At 29.9% G+C, this 17228-nt stretch overlaps 1 protein-coding gene across 1 annotated transcript in view; it reads left to right on the top strand.

The window, feature by feature from the left end:
- Positions 1-5551: 5551 nt before the first annotated feature.
- LOC142328613 (uncharacterized) overlaps positions 5552-17228 on the top strand; it is a 51136-nt gene continuing 39459 nt past the window's right edge. Inside the window, exons 1-2 of the mRNA XM_075372426.1 lie at positions 5552-5619; positions 12002-12094. Coding sequence (XP_075228541.1) covers positions 5571-5619; positions 12002-12094 — 142 coding nt within the window. The 5' untranslated portion in view covers positions 5552-5570. The remainder of the gene's footprint in view (positions 5620-12001; positions 12095-17228) is intronic.

The raw sequence follows: 17228 nt of genomic DNA, 5'->3' as shown, positions 1-17228 counted from the left end.
TCTACAACAATAGCATCTCCCGCTGAGTGTGAAGTGCGTGCGGTAATTAGATTTCTTCATTAGATTTCTTGAGGGGTGTAATGCGGCTGAAATTCATCAACGAATAAGTAATGTGTACGGTGAAACTTCAATGAGTGACAGCAAAGTGCGACAATGGTGCAGGAACTTTAAAGCAGGACGAACAGATGTTCATGATGCAGGCGGTGAGCGAAGGAAGCGAGTGTTAACCGATTATCTCGTTGAGCTAGCGGATGAGGCGATTCGAGAAAATCGTCGGTTCACAATTTCTGTATTGACTGATTCGTTTTCTGAAATTTCAAGGTCAGCTCTCTACACCGTTGTGAGTGAGAGACTTCAGTACCGCAAACTGTGTACGAGATGGGTTCCCAAGATGCCGTCCGACTAACACAAAACAATGAGAATGGACGCCTTCCTAACGTTTCTCAAACGCTACCACAATGAAGGAGAAAATTTTTCGAACAAAATTGTCACAGGAGACGAGACGCGGGTCCATTTCGAAACTGAAGAAAGAAAAGAACAATCCAGCGTAGAAACATAGCTGAAAACTCAGGCGGCTCCGTTCTATGACGAGGGTATTGGAAAGTTGGTACCACGCTACGACAAATGTCTAAATCGGAGTGGCGACTATGTAGAGAAATAGCGTAACTATGTAAGTACTTGTTACAAATAAAAAATTTTTTATTTTCACTGTGATTTTAATTTCGTGACCGATCGGACCTTGAAAAAAGTAACCATCGTATTATGTTCAGTGTATTTACTATTTACCCCTGCTGTATAAAAATTGCTATATCAATTTGTCGCTTTACACTGTTTATCTCAGTGTTTCTTATGGTTGTGATGCGTACTAATCACCTGAAGTCCTACACAGAGTTGCTTTCTTTGAGAGTAATGATGTTTACAGTACAGCCAGCCTTTGCTGAACTAGAATGTATTATACTTGTAGGGTCAAATGTCATCCAGATTTCATCCAGTAAGCTTAGCATGCTGATATGCCGCTGTATATCAGTAGTCTACCTCTGTCTTGTTCATTGATCATTTAGATCAGTGAAGTAAACAATGGAAAATTACTTATCCTAATAAGCCTGGCATGATCTTGTTATTCTTGAAAATGATTTCTAATTAATGTCAGATCACGTTTATCCATTATGGTTTTGGCACTTTACGTACATATATATATTTTTTTATGTATCAGCGAATTTATTAAAAGTTTCATGTAATTTGGTGTGGTATTAGGGTGGGGGATTTATTCAAATAAAGTTTAGAAAAATCAGATGAAAAGATAAGGTGATGGTTGGGGGGGGGGGGTCTATATTTCAAACTGGTTTAAAAGTTTTCGGCATATTTGTTTTAATTTAACAAAGTATAGAATTTTTTTTTAAAGTTCTTAGAATCATCACCTTTAAAAATTTATTTTTTTAAATTGTTTTATCTTTTGATTGATTTAAGCTGTGATTGCCTTTTTTTATTATTATAAATTAGTTATCAAGTGGAAACAGTTTTCAATCGTATAGTAGATTTAAAAATTTTTATAAAATATTTTTATTCAAATCTCCAAAAATATTGCCATTTAAATGATTTTTTTAACTTTGTTTTTATTTTGTATTGAAACAAAGTATACTCACTCATAAAGCATAAGATTAATTTTGCGATTATTTTAAGTTTGTATTGATTTAACAAATTATTCAACAATTTTTTTATCTATTGATTTTTCCTTTCTCGTCTAGATAGCTCTATAGTCTAGTAGGGAAAGTATTGTAATCGGTCCAATTTGGGCGCTGTTTTCACTGGATCTTGACGTTTTGACTCCTAAAGATCCCAAAAAATCGGATGGAAATTTTCCGGATGTTAATGTACGGGTGTTCGGTGTTGGCCTCTAAATCACCTTATATCTTCAGAACTACTGGACCGATTTTTACCAAACTTGATCCAGGTTATTTTTATATGGGGTATTGATGAAATTTTCAACTAAAAAGTAGGCTGTAGAGCAAGGTCACCCTCAGTATCTCGTGATATCGCATTATTAAGGTCTTATTTTTCTTTGGTACATTTGTTAACGATTAAAAAATAACAATATTTACAAAATAAATTTTTGAAAAATCGCACTCGCACCCCAAAAAATGCCCTAAGTTACTGCTATGTTGTGACGTCACAGGTTAGCGATAGAATTAAATAAATGAATATTATTTAAAGTGTAAAAAAATAACTCGATCTGGCTGGGTGTCGACTCGATTGCCCGGTTGACTCGATATCTGGTGCGTTAAGCCTCGCGGCTACACCATTGCCGTCCTTAGAAATGAAATTTGTTCAATGTAAGTTGGGAAATTGCATTAATTTAGTTTGTACCGATCGTTGCCGCCAGTACCGCCACACCCGCGCGAATTAAATACAGTATACGCGCGCGCTTTACTTGGAATCATTGAATTAAATAAACGAAAAAATATTAGATTTAAATAAAACGATAAGTATTTTAAATTAGGTTATGCTGTGTAAGCTGTGAATCATAAAAAAACAGTGTGGCCAGCTTTTAATAACAAAATAAGATAGTAAATAATAATTTAAGGGTACAACAATTTTATATAAAAAATTGGTTATAAGATTTTATACAATGTCTGAAAAAAGTTAAGCAGCATGTTGTTTTCAGATTTGTTTTTAGATTTTGTGTAAAAATAAGTTTATGGTCACCAATGCAACTTTATTTTTGTTTATAAAATAGATTCAAATATTTTTAAATTACAATGGGGAACAAAAAATAATTTTTTTTGTCTCGGGAAGAAATATATGTAATTCTGATAGTATTTTTTCTACTGAATTCGTATATGATTTGGTTATTCCCCATTACACAAAGTTTCCGAGAAATAGGCATTTATAATTTCAAATATTTTTTTAATATTTTCTGCATTCTTAGCTACACAATATTCAAACATTTGACTCACCTAGAAAGTAAGAAATGACAATATTCTGCTATATTTCGCCTGTGAGCATCCCTCTTGATGGTTCAACAATAATCAGCCAGCATATTAAAATTCCATTTGCCTTGACACCTCTTTCCATAGCTGAAATCTTCTGATGAAAGTGTTCCTGTGCTCATAGGTCAATGTGCTAAGATTTTCCGGGAAGAAACCTAGATGCGAGTACAGAAAGGTGTACTTTAAAGGACATGTTACAACCCAAATTTATTTAAGATGTTATAAGATCATTGACAATATCACAGTAATTTTCCACCTCTCGATTTCCCAAAAAACTCTGAGTAACATTTTTAAATGCTTGCCAAGCTTTCTCCAGTGGATTCCAGTGGTCGTATTTGTGGACCCACAAATATACCTTCTTTAATTTTTGCATCGGTAATTTTAGGAAACTTTTGTTAAGTACATGAAACCGGCAGTATTGTACATGGTCTTGACAAAATTCTTCATTAATCCTAGTTTAATATGTAGCAGAGGTAGATACACATTTTTAGGATTACACAATGGGTCATATTTCACATTTTTCTGTTCGGGAACGAGTGATTCGTGTTTAGGCCATTCTTTCCTAATGAAATGGTTTTTTCTGTCCCCACTATCCCATTGATACAAAACAGCAGTACTTTGTGTAACCAAACTGCAGACGAAGAGTAACTGCAATGACCTTCAAATCACCACAAATATTCCATTGAACACTGCTTTGCATTGAACACTGTATTGAAGCTTTTCCAATATAAATTTAAAGTTTTCATATGTTTCTTTCACACTAGCCGTTTGAGTCACAGGTACTGATGGGAATTTATTGCCATTATGCAGAAGCACAGCTTTTAAACTAACTTTAGAGGAATCAATGAACAAGCGCCATTCCGTTGGGTTACATTCATTACAAAGTGTCTCCATAAGAGAAGAAATGTCGTAACAAAACACTAAGCCATTTTCTTCAGAAAAATAGTCTTCAAATTCAGAATGACGATTGCGATAAGTACATACCTTTGTATTCTTTTGAAGAAGATTCCACCTTTTAGCCAGAAAGCAAGCATGTCAAACAGTTTATTGGATAACTTTAAATCTCGTATGAGATTTAAATTTTCTTGAGTCAGTAAATGAGGCTCAGATGAACTGCTTTGTTCAAAAGTTGTATCACCAGAATCTGTTTCTTCTTCTTCCTTACTTCCATCAGACTCTGAGCTCTCTTCATCTAATATCACATGTTCTGGAGGCTTTGGTATGGGCAATTCTTTGCAGTGTGGAACTGGTCTCATTGCAGATTGCAAGTTAGGGTACACCACTGAATGTTTCGATTTTGACCTCATTCATTTAATGTTTGTTAAGCAGAAATAACAGTCAGAAGAGTGATTTTTGGTTTCCCTCCAAATCATAGGGATAGCAAATTGCATGTGGTGTGTGCCATTTTTACATGCAGTGAGAAGCCTAGAACACGATAAACAACAGATATTTGGGGCCTAGGCGCTTGTTTGTTCTCCGACTTTACACCCAAAATAAAGTTCATAACAGTTTTTTATTAATAGAGTAAGGTTTCACCTTTGGGACTTGAGCGTCACTTCATCACATACATAACAAAAATTGTTAGCATAATTTAAATAAACTCTAGGGATTTTGTATAATGACTAATTAAAAGAAATAAAGTTGTAAATGTATAATACACAATAATTCAGACACACAAAGCAATTACTATGATGTGTTTACTGGTTCACTACTATCTCACAACTGGCATTGTTCTGATGATTGTGTGCTACACTAGAACAAGTTTTTACATGTCTATACACATCTGAACCTGCACAACAGTAGCAACACTACCCTTTGAGTTAACTCATTTGGTTCCATCATATTTACAATGCTCTAGAAGCTTTTACCTGACGATGGACAAATTGATGAAAAAACTTTTTAAATATTTAAAAATTAAAATTACAAAAAAAAACTGTGGGTGATGGAAAAATTCTGAATACATATTTGAAAAGAGGATAAAAACTTCATTAAGTACACCTCTTGGTACTTGTGAGACAAAAATCATGTTGAATGGTGTTATTAGAGAAATTCTTCATCTAGTAATTTTAGCAAGGGCCACCTCTTATTTTTGGATATATTATTTTAGCTGTTTTTGGGAGTATTTTTCCCTTCACTTCTTGTCTTACAATTGTTTCTTTATTGTGTCTAACTATAATATCATGTGTTACTTCTGAAGGAAGAAAGATGATTGTCATTATGATCAGCAGTGTTAGATAATTGTGTGGGTGGTTGAGGTAAAGTTGGAATTAACCCTGGAACATCTTCTCTTGAGTTGAAAATTGATTTGTTAAGATTGTTTTTTATTTTTATTACCAATTTTGTTTTTATTGTAACTAAGAATAAAATTTGAAGAGAAAGGTTTTTTTGTATAAACAGTATACTATGTTATATGAATATTATATTGCTGTTTTGTAGGAAAAATTTCTGTACAAAATAAACTGTGATAGAGCTATAAACATTTTATTTATTATACAACTGATATATATATATATATATATATATATATATATAATTAAAAATTTTAATTTCATTTTACAGGGTTACACACCGTTACATATTGCAATGCAGTTTGGACATCAAGATATTTATGATCTTTTAGTTCAGGTGTATGGTGAGTTTAATTATTGCTTATTATTGTGTTTTTATCCTTTGTTTTAAGAAATATTGATCATTGTGGTAATTATTGATTAATAAATGTCAATAGCTCAAAGGGATAATACATCCAGCTTTGTTGAACTTTGAGATTTATGGAAATTAGTTTCGTAATCATGACTTCAACCATTATTAATTTTTTGTTACTTCATATTGTTCAATTTTCTATAATTTTAACATTGCAAATGTTACAGAAATATCTGGTTTGAAGATGGTAGAAATTTATTTCTGTAAATGAAAGACAAAGTATATTATTATACAATTCTTTTAAAGATAGTAACTACTAATGCCTTTAATGAAAAAAAAGATAACAACATGGCACTTATCTAACCAAATGGTAAACTATACCAACTATTAATTAAGTATGGTAATCTATTACAGCTGTTTAAACTTTGTTCATTTACCTCTTACTTTTTCATTGTAAGATTCTGTTTGCTGAGATGATCCACAATTGTTTGATTATCATTTTATAATGAATGCGGTTTACCATCTTATATTATCGAAATAGGGGAGGGTTTAAGTATGAACAGGAATTATGTTTATTTATTGATTTCAATATGGTGACTTATACAGACATGATTTCTCAGTGTAGTTTCCTGCTAGCATTTATTCCATCTCTCAGGAAACTGATTGAGCCCAGATTGAAAGAGGTATTTTGGTTGCTTATTAACTCCCACAGTATCATCGACCTCCTAATTCAAATCAAATTACTTCCTTCATAAAAATTTTTTGTTACTGAAATAGATGTTAGATGCTAAATCTGGACTGTTTGTGGTTGGACTAATACATTTCTATTGAGTTCTAATATTTTCATTATTGAAGCAGGAGTGTAAATGCAAGAATTATCCCGAGCAAACAATCAGAAGAGTTGACAATATTACTCTTTCAATGATTTGCAGGTTTCAGTTTATCTTTTAAAGTTATAGCATAATACATGCAATGTTAATTCTTAGTTCTGTAAGGAAATAGACATATAGTATTCGTTGTGAATCCCTAAAAAATATTTTTTGTGATGAAAATATGGTTTGTGCTTTTCCTCGTGGAAATGGTCTTGAATGTTATAGCCACTGCAATATTTATTGCAGTTTGATTGTTTATATAATAACAACAGGTTGATATCCAATAATATTCACTGTGATAGATGAAAATTAATTTTTTAGTATGTGAAAATACCATTACTGACTGGAATTAGAATGTAGAGCCTACAGATGAAAGGCAGAGATGCTGCAATTCCAGTGTAATATTTTATATTTGTTGATAAATCCATGGATTCAAAAAACGTATAAATAAAGTTAATATTAAGGTGTGTTCATATCTGATTTCTGTTAATTATTGTCCCAGTGCCCTAAATAACAATTTTAATAAAATATATTTATATACAAATTGGAAATATTAGTTATCAGCCTGAATGTTGGTTTAAACTTCGCCGATTTTAAAATCAGCGCTGTTATAAAACTTAAATAAATAGTATTGATAAAAATGTATAATAATAATTTTAGAGTTTTTTTTTTAAATAGATGACCAATTTATTTTTCTTTTTATCCATCCATCCTTGTCTTCATTACTGATACTGAAGGTAATTTAACTATAGTAGTCAAGCAACATTATATAGTTAAATTACCTTCAAAATGTACTACTGGCATTTTACCCATCATCTTGAAGTATAGTATAAGAATTGATATGTACATTTTTTTTGTCCAGTTGTATCACCTCACAAAAATGGCTGTAAGCCTGTTGGTTAATCTATCTATAGTTCTGACAAGGAGGAAACCCACGGAAAGGATAGTTCCAGCTGCACCCTAACCATCCCTACTAAATCTATACTTTCAGTGTCAAATCATGTATTACTTTTAGATAGACTCTTATCCTATTACCAGATGTGCATTTGAATTTCTTTTACACAAGATAAGAACAAGTATGGATCCAATCAAAAGGAGACAAAAGGATTTCCTATCAGTACATGCAATATTAGGGGGGAAAAGTTAATAAATCATTCATGACATTCATATTTTCATTGTCACTACTTTCTAATTTCATACTCTGTTTATCCATTGATTTGAAGTAATTTGCAACCAAAATCATTAGTTAAGCATTAAATTTATACATACTGCTCAAATCTTGAGTATGTCTCTGTCATTTAAAATCAAGCATTCCATGTCAGATTACTAGGAAGAGTGAAGAATGAAGTGGTTTCCTATTGCTTTTTCTTATCGCTTCTTCAAAACGTTGGAGGTTTCTTGTACCTTATAAAATCCTAGTAATACTCAGATCTATAATCAGTACCTTCACTCTGTTTTATTGCAGGAAGCGGTTTATGTACCAAACACTACTACTTCTAAGTAAGAGCAACTGGACTATTGAACTTGTACTTTATATTTATCACATCCATAATTGGGAAAATAATGTATAGAAATCAATTAATTTACCATTATCTCCAAAAAATGGGTTAAAATTCTAAAATTCATTGTCCACTCACTAGGCAAAAGTTTTGATAATAAAAAAAATTCATTTATAGTAGTGAATACGAGCATGAATCCCCCAAGAATCATGGAAAAGCTTTTGTGACCAATTATTATATGCTATTAAATAATTAATATTTTGACAGACAATTATTGATTAATTAAAAATAAAAAATAAATAAATAGGTAGTTTCAATGTTCTGCTTAAGTTTTATATTAACAAGTACATATAAACAATCATATAAAAAACAAGTCCATATAAAGAACAAGCATATTTTTAGATAAATACTGGCACTGACAGGAGGGAGTACTTAAGGTAATCTATTTAAATATATGTTTTTATTAGAACTGTTAGGTAAATAAAAAGGAAGTTGTGTATTTTAGTATAATCATAATTAATTCATAAAGGAGTCTTCTGTGTTTAAAAAATTGGCCCAAACGTGTAATTTTACTATAAAACATTCAAACTAAATTAATTATGTAAACATTCATTTATGCAACATTGTTTGAACATATGCATGAATTAATTATAAGTGAATTATGATAAGCATTTAGCAGATGTTCAGTTTTGAAATGTTAATAAAAGTAACCACTCGAGTAAAATGCTTTTTATCTTTTTTTTAATTATTTTTGTAAATATAAAATTGTAAGATAACATTTTATTCATGTCAATCAAATTTGTTATAGATTTTTTTTTTTTATTAGAATTTGTTTATGATACGATTACTTTATAATTGATCTGATAGTGTTCATAAATTTTTTATTTCTTTTTATTATTTTTTATAATTTTATACTTCAATAACATACAATATTGGTCAGGATTTGTATTAGAAAAGACTGATTTTTTTTATTAATGGTTGGTTTTTTAGCATTAAATTATTATTTTTTCAAATATTAGTTCGTAATTTAAACTTTTTCATGTTTCCATTTTATTTTTCCTTATCTGAAAATTAGCATATTTAATTTTCTAATAAACAGTTCCTAAAGCTACAGTATTCATAAAAATAAACACTGCCAACCATCTTAGCTTGTGGTAGCAACTGTACCTTACGTACCTTACAACAGATAGTTTTTAGTTTAAATGCTTACCAGATATGTAATTTTCTGTACAATACAAAATTCATCTATCATTGAGTGACTGTAATTGGACATCAGACTGGTATTGCTTTGAAAGGTAAAAAATTAAATAGATGTAACTGGAACATAATTTTGACATCATAGTAGTTATATATTTATTCTTAAAATTCATATCTAGAAATGTTAATTAATCAGTGAGACCAGTGTATAGTAGATTGATCTCTTATGTAATATTATTCCAGTGGTTCCCAAACTTTTTCAATTCTCACACTCTTCTTTATTCCAGATTTTCTGAAGGTGCTCCACACCAAATTCTTATAAGTACACTTTGTGAAATAGCGAATATTTTTTGCAACGGTTAGGTAAAAATAAATAAAATACATTTTAGATCACAAAAAAATTAATCGAACAAATTCAATTAATTATTCAGTAATATTAGTTGGATGGATGAGCATGTTGATCACCGTACATTTTCTCAGATCGTGGAATTAAAATGTACACAAACATCCCATTTCCTACTCCATATTGATTTTCCCTTGATAATTAGATTCAGCAATTACTGAAAATACAGCTTCACACAAATAAGAAGTTGCTGTTGGAATTAAAATTCTGTGAACTTTACCACTTAGAAGTGGATATTCATATTTTACTGACATTCAAAATGCAATTAATTCCATCCTGCTAAATTCTGTTTTCAACATACTGTCACAAACAACTCAGTCAAATTCTTTTCTTTTGCAGCAGTAAGTGTAGATGGAGCAGTTTAATTAAATTGCTAATTATCAATTAATTATTATAAGGTAATAATTTATCAATATTATCTTTTTGAAAGTATTTCTCAAAAAGGTCATAAGCTGTGATAAGTGTTCTTCAAAATAGAATTTCAAGAAAAATTTAATCCATTGGAAGTGAAAAATTGTTACTAGGGGAAACATACTTTGCCTCTTGATTAATTCACTCTTTATTCATTTATTTTTCTTTTCCATAGCTTCAGTTGCTTTAATAAAAGCTAAAATTCTCACATTCAACTTTTAAAGGGCTTTTACCAAAACCTCCTCATTCTCAAATTGTTTCATTTACTTGTGTTCCTCCTATTTAAAAAATATATAAATTTCTTATTTCATTTCAGTCATACAAGACAATACATTACCATGAGAAAGACAATGCATTACATTACCACAATACATTACATTATCAAAGAAAGACAATACATTATCATGAAGTGCTGTACTACAACAAAGATTTGTGTTCTAATCCCATATCCTTAAATAGTTTTTTGAAAAGTCTTGCCTTCAACAGCCAAGTTTTTATAAAGTTTACTTCATCACTACTTATTCTTAAGACCTGGTTCAATGTAGGACGCAAATGCTTCCCTGTGAATAATACAGTAGATCCACAGTGCTTCAGTGGGTTTGCTCTGAATAAAAAGCATGTAATCCTCCATAACAGCTGGACATAGAATGAGCACCATCAGTACAGACACCAGTGCTACACTCCAAACTGTAGTCCATTACAAACTGTTTTTGGATGTGTAAATATCTTAAACAAGCCTTGAGTTTTTGCATTAGCAGTGATACTTTTACAGCAGGGAAAGTCTTCTACAAAGTTATTACCATCTATAAACTGTACTAGCAAATCTACAAATTGTATAAAGGGGCCATCAATATTATTGGTTATTATCTGAGTCTCACCCAGCTGCAAGCCAAATTCCTTCACATTCATTTTTTCAATTAATTGATCAATGAAGACTTCCACTATCAGCTTATTCTGTGGCTGATGGTGTTATTGGACAAAATTCTTTTGAAAATAGCTTCTCAGCAGACTCATCGATCATAAAGTTCACCATATCTACAGCAACCGGTAGAATGAGTTCTGCAATTGTATAGGGCTTCTTACATTTTGCTATTCTGTGTTCTACCTTGTAAAATGACTGATTGCAAAGTATTGCTTGGTATTGGTGCCTGCTTATAAAAACTATCTTTTTTATTTAACTCTTTTACCATCCTGCTTAAATAGTTACAAAATTTACTTACTATGCTCGGATGAATTGTTTCTAAAGAGTGTTTCAACTTTGTAGAATTTAAATAAATTTAACATTGATAACAGTATCTTTTGTATTTATTTATGGAACAATAATTTTTTGTGGACTAACACATTTTTAAAGAAATTTAGATACTCTTATGATAAAAGAAATAGAAAAAGTAGTTTGTGGATAAAGGTCCATAGAACATTTCTTGAACGATAACCACCTTATGTGAGGTCAGAGTTTCTGTTAAAGTTGCAATTTGACATCGGTACCAGTGATGAATTGAAAATTTGTCCAAAAAAATGTAGAAAATTTATGGTTGAAGATTGCTTTCACTCACTGGGGAATTTCTTTTTATCCTCTATAATAGATGGAAAAATATTAGATTTTTTTTTATGATCTTAATGTTTTTTATGATCCATCATAATCATATTTTTTATTATCTTGATGAAAAGTGGTTAATTTACAACAAGAAATCCTCCATTATGGTAAAACCTTAATGTGTGTTCTGTCGATTCTATGTGTGTGTAACTTCAGATTGGATGTATAGATTTATATCAAGCCATTAAGTCATGAAAATTGTGTATTTTGATAGTATACAAATTAATTGTATATCTTACAAATTGTACAAATTTGATAGTAATATTTAATTAGCATTTTCTCAGTGTAGACTATAGTATATTGTGAGAATTATAATATTAATTAAAAAATAATTGATTGTAAAAATTACAGTAATATTTTTAAAGAGATAATTGATTTTTTCATTCTTTATTTTATAGGAGCAGATTCTAATATAAGAGATTGGAGTGGACGTAAACCACGCCAGTATCAGACTAATAAAGATACAGCAGTTTCTGCAGATACATTCCGCAGTGAGTATCCCCATATTACAGAAATTATGGAAAGAGCAGCTACATTACCACGCCTTAAAAGATCGCCATCAAAACTATTTAGATCCCCTTCAAAAAAATGGGCTAATTACTTTACTACTAGATTATAAATATATCTATCTATCTATACATATATTTTTATTGTAAATTCTAATTTATTATTATTTTTCTAATAGAGAATATTTTGTATGTTGCGGTGGAATAATTTGGTTAATAAGTTTTTAAATGCTTTTTTAATTTTTTAAATATTATTTTAATGTGTCATTTTAACTATTTAGGTTGAGGGGAAATTTACTAATTGTTATTTACTTTCTTTTCCTTTTTATTTGTATGTTTTTCCAAGATAATATTATACTTCACATTTAAAAGAGTATAAATAATAATATTTAATGCATAAACATTTTACTGATACTCTTATATTCTGTTCTCTCTCTCTCTCTCTCTCTCTCTCTCTCTCTCTCTCTCTCTCTCTCTCTCTCTCTGTGTGTGTGTGTGTGTGTGTGTGTGCGTGTGTGTGTGTGTGTGTGTGTGTATGTGTGTGTGTATATTTATTTTGATTTTGATTGATATTGTACACCCACACATTGTATGCATGTTGATACATTACTGACTGTTGAATAAATTGCTGTGTTTTTTTTTTTTAATAGGGTTTTCCAATCACTTGTTAAGTCATTCCCTCATATTGCTGTTATTTTATTTAAGCGTGTACTTTCCAGAAGCAAAAATCTCATTTAAATTTCTTTGCAATTTTTACTTGTGCTAGAATTTATATTAAAAATATTTATTGAAAATTTAAGACTAATTGAAAGGATTAAATAAAAATATCTACAGTTCATTTCATATTGGGAGGAACAAGAGGTTCATAATTGTCTGGTAGATATTTTGGCAATTATTTGTTTACTTTCATGTAAACAATAGAAATATATGCTGAATTCTAGTTGAGCATGCTGATTATTGCTACCCCATTTAGCCTCACTAAAGAAATAGCTAAACAGCTATACTACACCAGCTGTAATAGAGATTGATAGTGACAGAGATAAAGAAAGTAGAAGGTGTAGAGATAATCCACCTGTAAAGAGGCAGTTGATCAGGGTAGTTTATTGTGGTTTCAAACACAGTTTAAAATTTTTTTAAATTATATTTATGCTTATCCATTGTTCATTTTTTTAATAGCAGAAATGATGTTTTTACTAAATCTGTATTTGTTGATTTAGTTTTGTTCCTGTTATTCTTTTCTGTGATTGTTTTACTTTCATGAAATTATAAAAGAAAATCACTAACTAGGTCATATAGAGCTATAAAAATATTCTGGAAAGCCCTTTTAATGAATGAAAACCAAAGTTATTGTTCTGTATAATCCCTACGAACATTTATACTCTTATTATGTTATTTTATTAGTGCTTCATTAGTTAATGCATAAAAATGTTAAGACTGTTGGCTCAACTGTACACACATCTCGCATCTCACTTTTTATCCAGTTTTTTTTTTAATTATTTCAATTCGGTAAATATTTCTTCTGAATATTTGCCATATCCAGGTGAGCTTTTAGCAGACCAAATATGAGAAATTTGCTTGGATCTTAGTCAAGACTATAAGATGAGTTTTGAGGAAAGGCATTTTCAATTCATCAACTTTCTCCAGAATTAATTGAGCTGTATGAGGTCTGGTATTGTCACAGAAAAAATAATTTGTAGTTTTGACCTTTAGTCATTTTTTTCACGGTTAGCAACAGGTCTGGGTATTTTCTTCAAATTATAGATCAAAGCATAAGCACCAACAGAACGTCTTAGTAGGATGCACCATTCACTTAACATATTACTTTTGGAATCATTGTAAATTCCTAAAAATTAAAAGCATATCCTTATCAACCTGAAGGTGTAACAGTAATGTTGTGTTAAAATGAAGAAGAATGTTTCCAGTGCTTGAATCATGCATTGCATTTAGGCCTATTTTGACTTACGCATGTTTTATTACAATGAAAATCATGCATTCTATATCACTGATGTATTGAACGAGATATTGTAAGCATAGGCCACTTTGATTTTCTTGACTTCTTCAGCCAATTAAGTGGGCACTCACTGTGAGTGTACTTTTGATTACCTATGATTTAACAATCATGGGTTACTATTTATCCATAACCTTGAGAATACCCTGGTCAAGTTGCTATGTTATCATTACTCACCTGAGAACTGAATCATCTTCAGCTGTTTTACTGTTGATTCTGTCTCAGTCTAACAGGACTACCATTGATATATACACCAACGGTTAAGACTGTTGGTTGGTCTTTATCAACAAGTTTTGAACTTGAGAGAATTTATTGGCTCAGTTGTGCTTTGTTTTATGCAACAAACACCATAAACATAACGTAAACATTTCCAATATAAATGTATGGAAATATTTCCTTATGGATAGTGTTTGCAGGAAGACCTTTTGTAAAGAAAAGATATAAAATAGCATGCTGCTCTTCTAAGTACACTCTTTAAGCTCAGTTACTGTTCTTTTAAACTTAGCAGCCCCTCAGTCTCTGGTTTTAAACTTAAAAGCTCTTGCATTCATGTGCTATTTAGAGTCTTCTTACCTGATGTCATAAGTTAGATTGTGCTGCTTAATGATATCTGTAGAAACTATTTGCTACTGTTTTCAGCTACCTCATTTCAGTTTCTGACCTACTGATTAACAGGTCATTAACCTGTTAGTGAAAAGTGATATCAGTTAAATTCTCAAATTTCTATTTTACATTTATATTTCTTCTCTTATTTAAAAGTTGCACAATCTACTTGCTACTACTTTTATTTACCTGTTTTTCTTTCCATCCAGGTCTTTTTATCTGCTTAATATCATTTCCTTCAATCTTATTTTTTTGTCAGAAAGTGTATATTTTCTAAAATGTCCATTAAATTTACTAACTAATCAGAAAAGGCAAAATTTAGAAGTAATTGAAAACCCATAGAAAAAATTTACTAGAAAATAATTAAAAATATTTAAAAATTTACCATAGAAAATATTTCCATCTATAAGCGTCAAACTTCCATGGTAAATTAGCCATAAAAAACAAAAGAAACCTCATAATAAATTATGAGTGCTTCACAAACTAAGAATTTTGAATTTTTTGCCTCCTCTAATATCGCAGATATTTTTTCTTCTTAATTTTCAAATTTGTCCTAATACATTGCATTGATGTATGTATTCTTAAATTTATTCCATCAAGATAAGGTCAAATTGATAAAACAAAATATTATTTTCTACTTAAGTATTTTGTACATGTAAGAGTGAAGAGCTGATATCCAATTACAGTTATCCTGATGTATTAAATTAATAGCATTTGAAAAAATGCCAAGCCTGACTGGGATCTGAATCCAGAAATTTCCAGATGAAAGGAAGAGATGTTATTATTCCTCTGTAGAGAACTGCTGAGTGGTAATAATCATTTATTCCAATTTTTCAGTTGTGCTTTTTTTTATAATGCTATTCCATACTGCAAAAGGTGTTGTAATAGTCAGTTGATTCAAAGAGAATTATCCTTTCAGTGATTTGTATTTGTGTTTCATGATTATGTTTTATTTAAATTTAATTTTTTAGATTAATAAAAAATATTATATTATTTTATTATTATTATTTTAAACATACATTCCTGATACTTTTAATTATGTTTATCACATATATTACTTTAATTAAAATTCTTATCATCATTATTTATTAACTATAACAAGTTATTTATTTAAAGTTTTTTTCTTTTTATAAAGTTAATCTAAAAATCTGTTTAAAAAATTAAAATTTATTTTTAGTTTTTATTCGGTATTCTTCAGGTGCTGGATATTGTTGCTTTCTTGTTAATTTTTACTTATACTAATGATTGTATTTTTATTATTATGTAAATTAAAAAGCATGTATGTATATAAAATTGAAATATTTTAGATAATAAATTGTTTAATTTCTTATTTCTGTATTTGATGCACGGATTTTTTTCTTTTGCCTTTTGCTTGCCATTCTGAAATTAATTGCTTTTTTATATCTATATATTTTGTAGAGTGAATTCTTCATTATAATTACTTTTATTTGCTGCATTTTCCGTATTTTGATGTTATTAATTTTTTTTTTATTATTGCCTCTGAAATATTACTTACTACCTTTGCTTTTTCTAGATTCATATAATCTTCTTTTTCTTTTTGTTAATTTTTGTTTTTTTATTTTTTTTATCTTTGAAAAGATGTTGAAATATGTTCTTTTTTTAGTAAATGGAGATCTGAACATTAAGCAGTTGTCATTGCTGTAAACAAAATTTAGGTCTTTTGTATTCTGACATATGTATAAGCTAGGTAGCTTGGGGTCACCTTACCTTCTTAGTTTAGGTAAAGGCTTCTACTAATTCACATCAAAAACTCTGATCAAGCTGTCTAACACTGATAGGAATCAAATCTTTTTCTCAAAAACATGAAATTGCTGTTATTGAAAATAGCCAGACATTCTGAATTGATATGATCAATACCACTATAAATACCTGTAATAAATATCTGCTTCCCCCATCATTATGTATTTAAAACCAAGAAGTTTGAATTTTGGTATCCATGATATGGTGTTAAGAAATATAAAAAAGATTTTTAAATTGACTATATTTTAAAGTGAAATTTTAAAAAAATATATGTGAGTTTGAGCTAGCTTTCACTATTAGATGTAAATCAAGCTTTTTAAGAGGTGAAAAGATGCTTCATTTAAAGCAAAAGAGGTTGACAGTTAAAGTAATAGTAATCAGTGATCAGCTGATCTGTGTTTTAGTTCCTGGCAAGGATTTGGTGTTTTTTAAGGTTTAATAAAATAAGGCTATCTTAGACTGCTTAACTTTCATTCTTGAAATTAATGTGTGCTGAAGACAACTGAAAAAAACTTTTTTTATATTTATTTCACGCAACATTTTTCTAATAACTTTATTTAATAGACACCAAAACTTTTCAGGCTAATCATTTCAACAAAAACATCGTTATTTGAACTACAATAATTAATAACAAAGTCCTCAAATGCAATTTCAAGTTGTAGTGTTACCAAGTATTTGTATTTGAACCAAAGATGATTAATTTCAGAATAGTTCTTTGGCTAACTAACTGGTGAACTTGAATGGTGG

Source organism: Lycorma delicatula, chromosome 8, assembly GCF_047948215.1.
Source record: "Lycorma delicatula isolate Av1 chromosome 8, ASM4794821v1, whole genome shotgun sequence".
NCBI lineage: Eukaryota > Metazoa > Arthropoda > Insecta > Hemiptera > Fulgoridae > Lycorma > Lycorma delicatula.
This window is presented reverse-complemented; position numbering and strand designations above follow the sequence as displayed.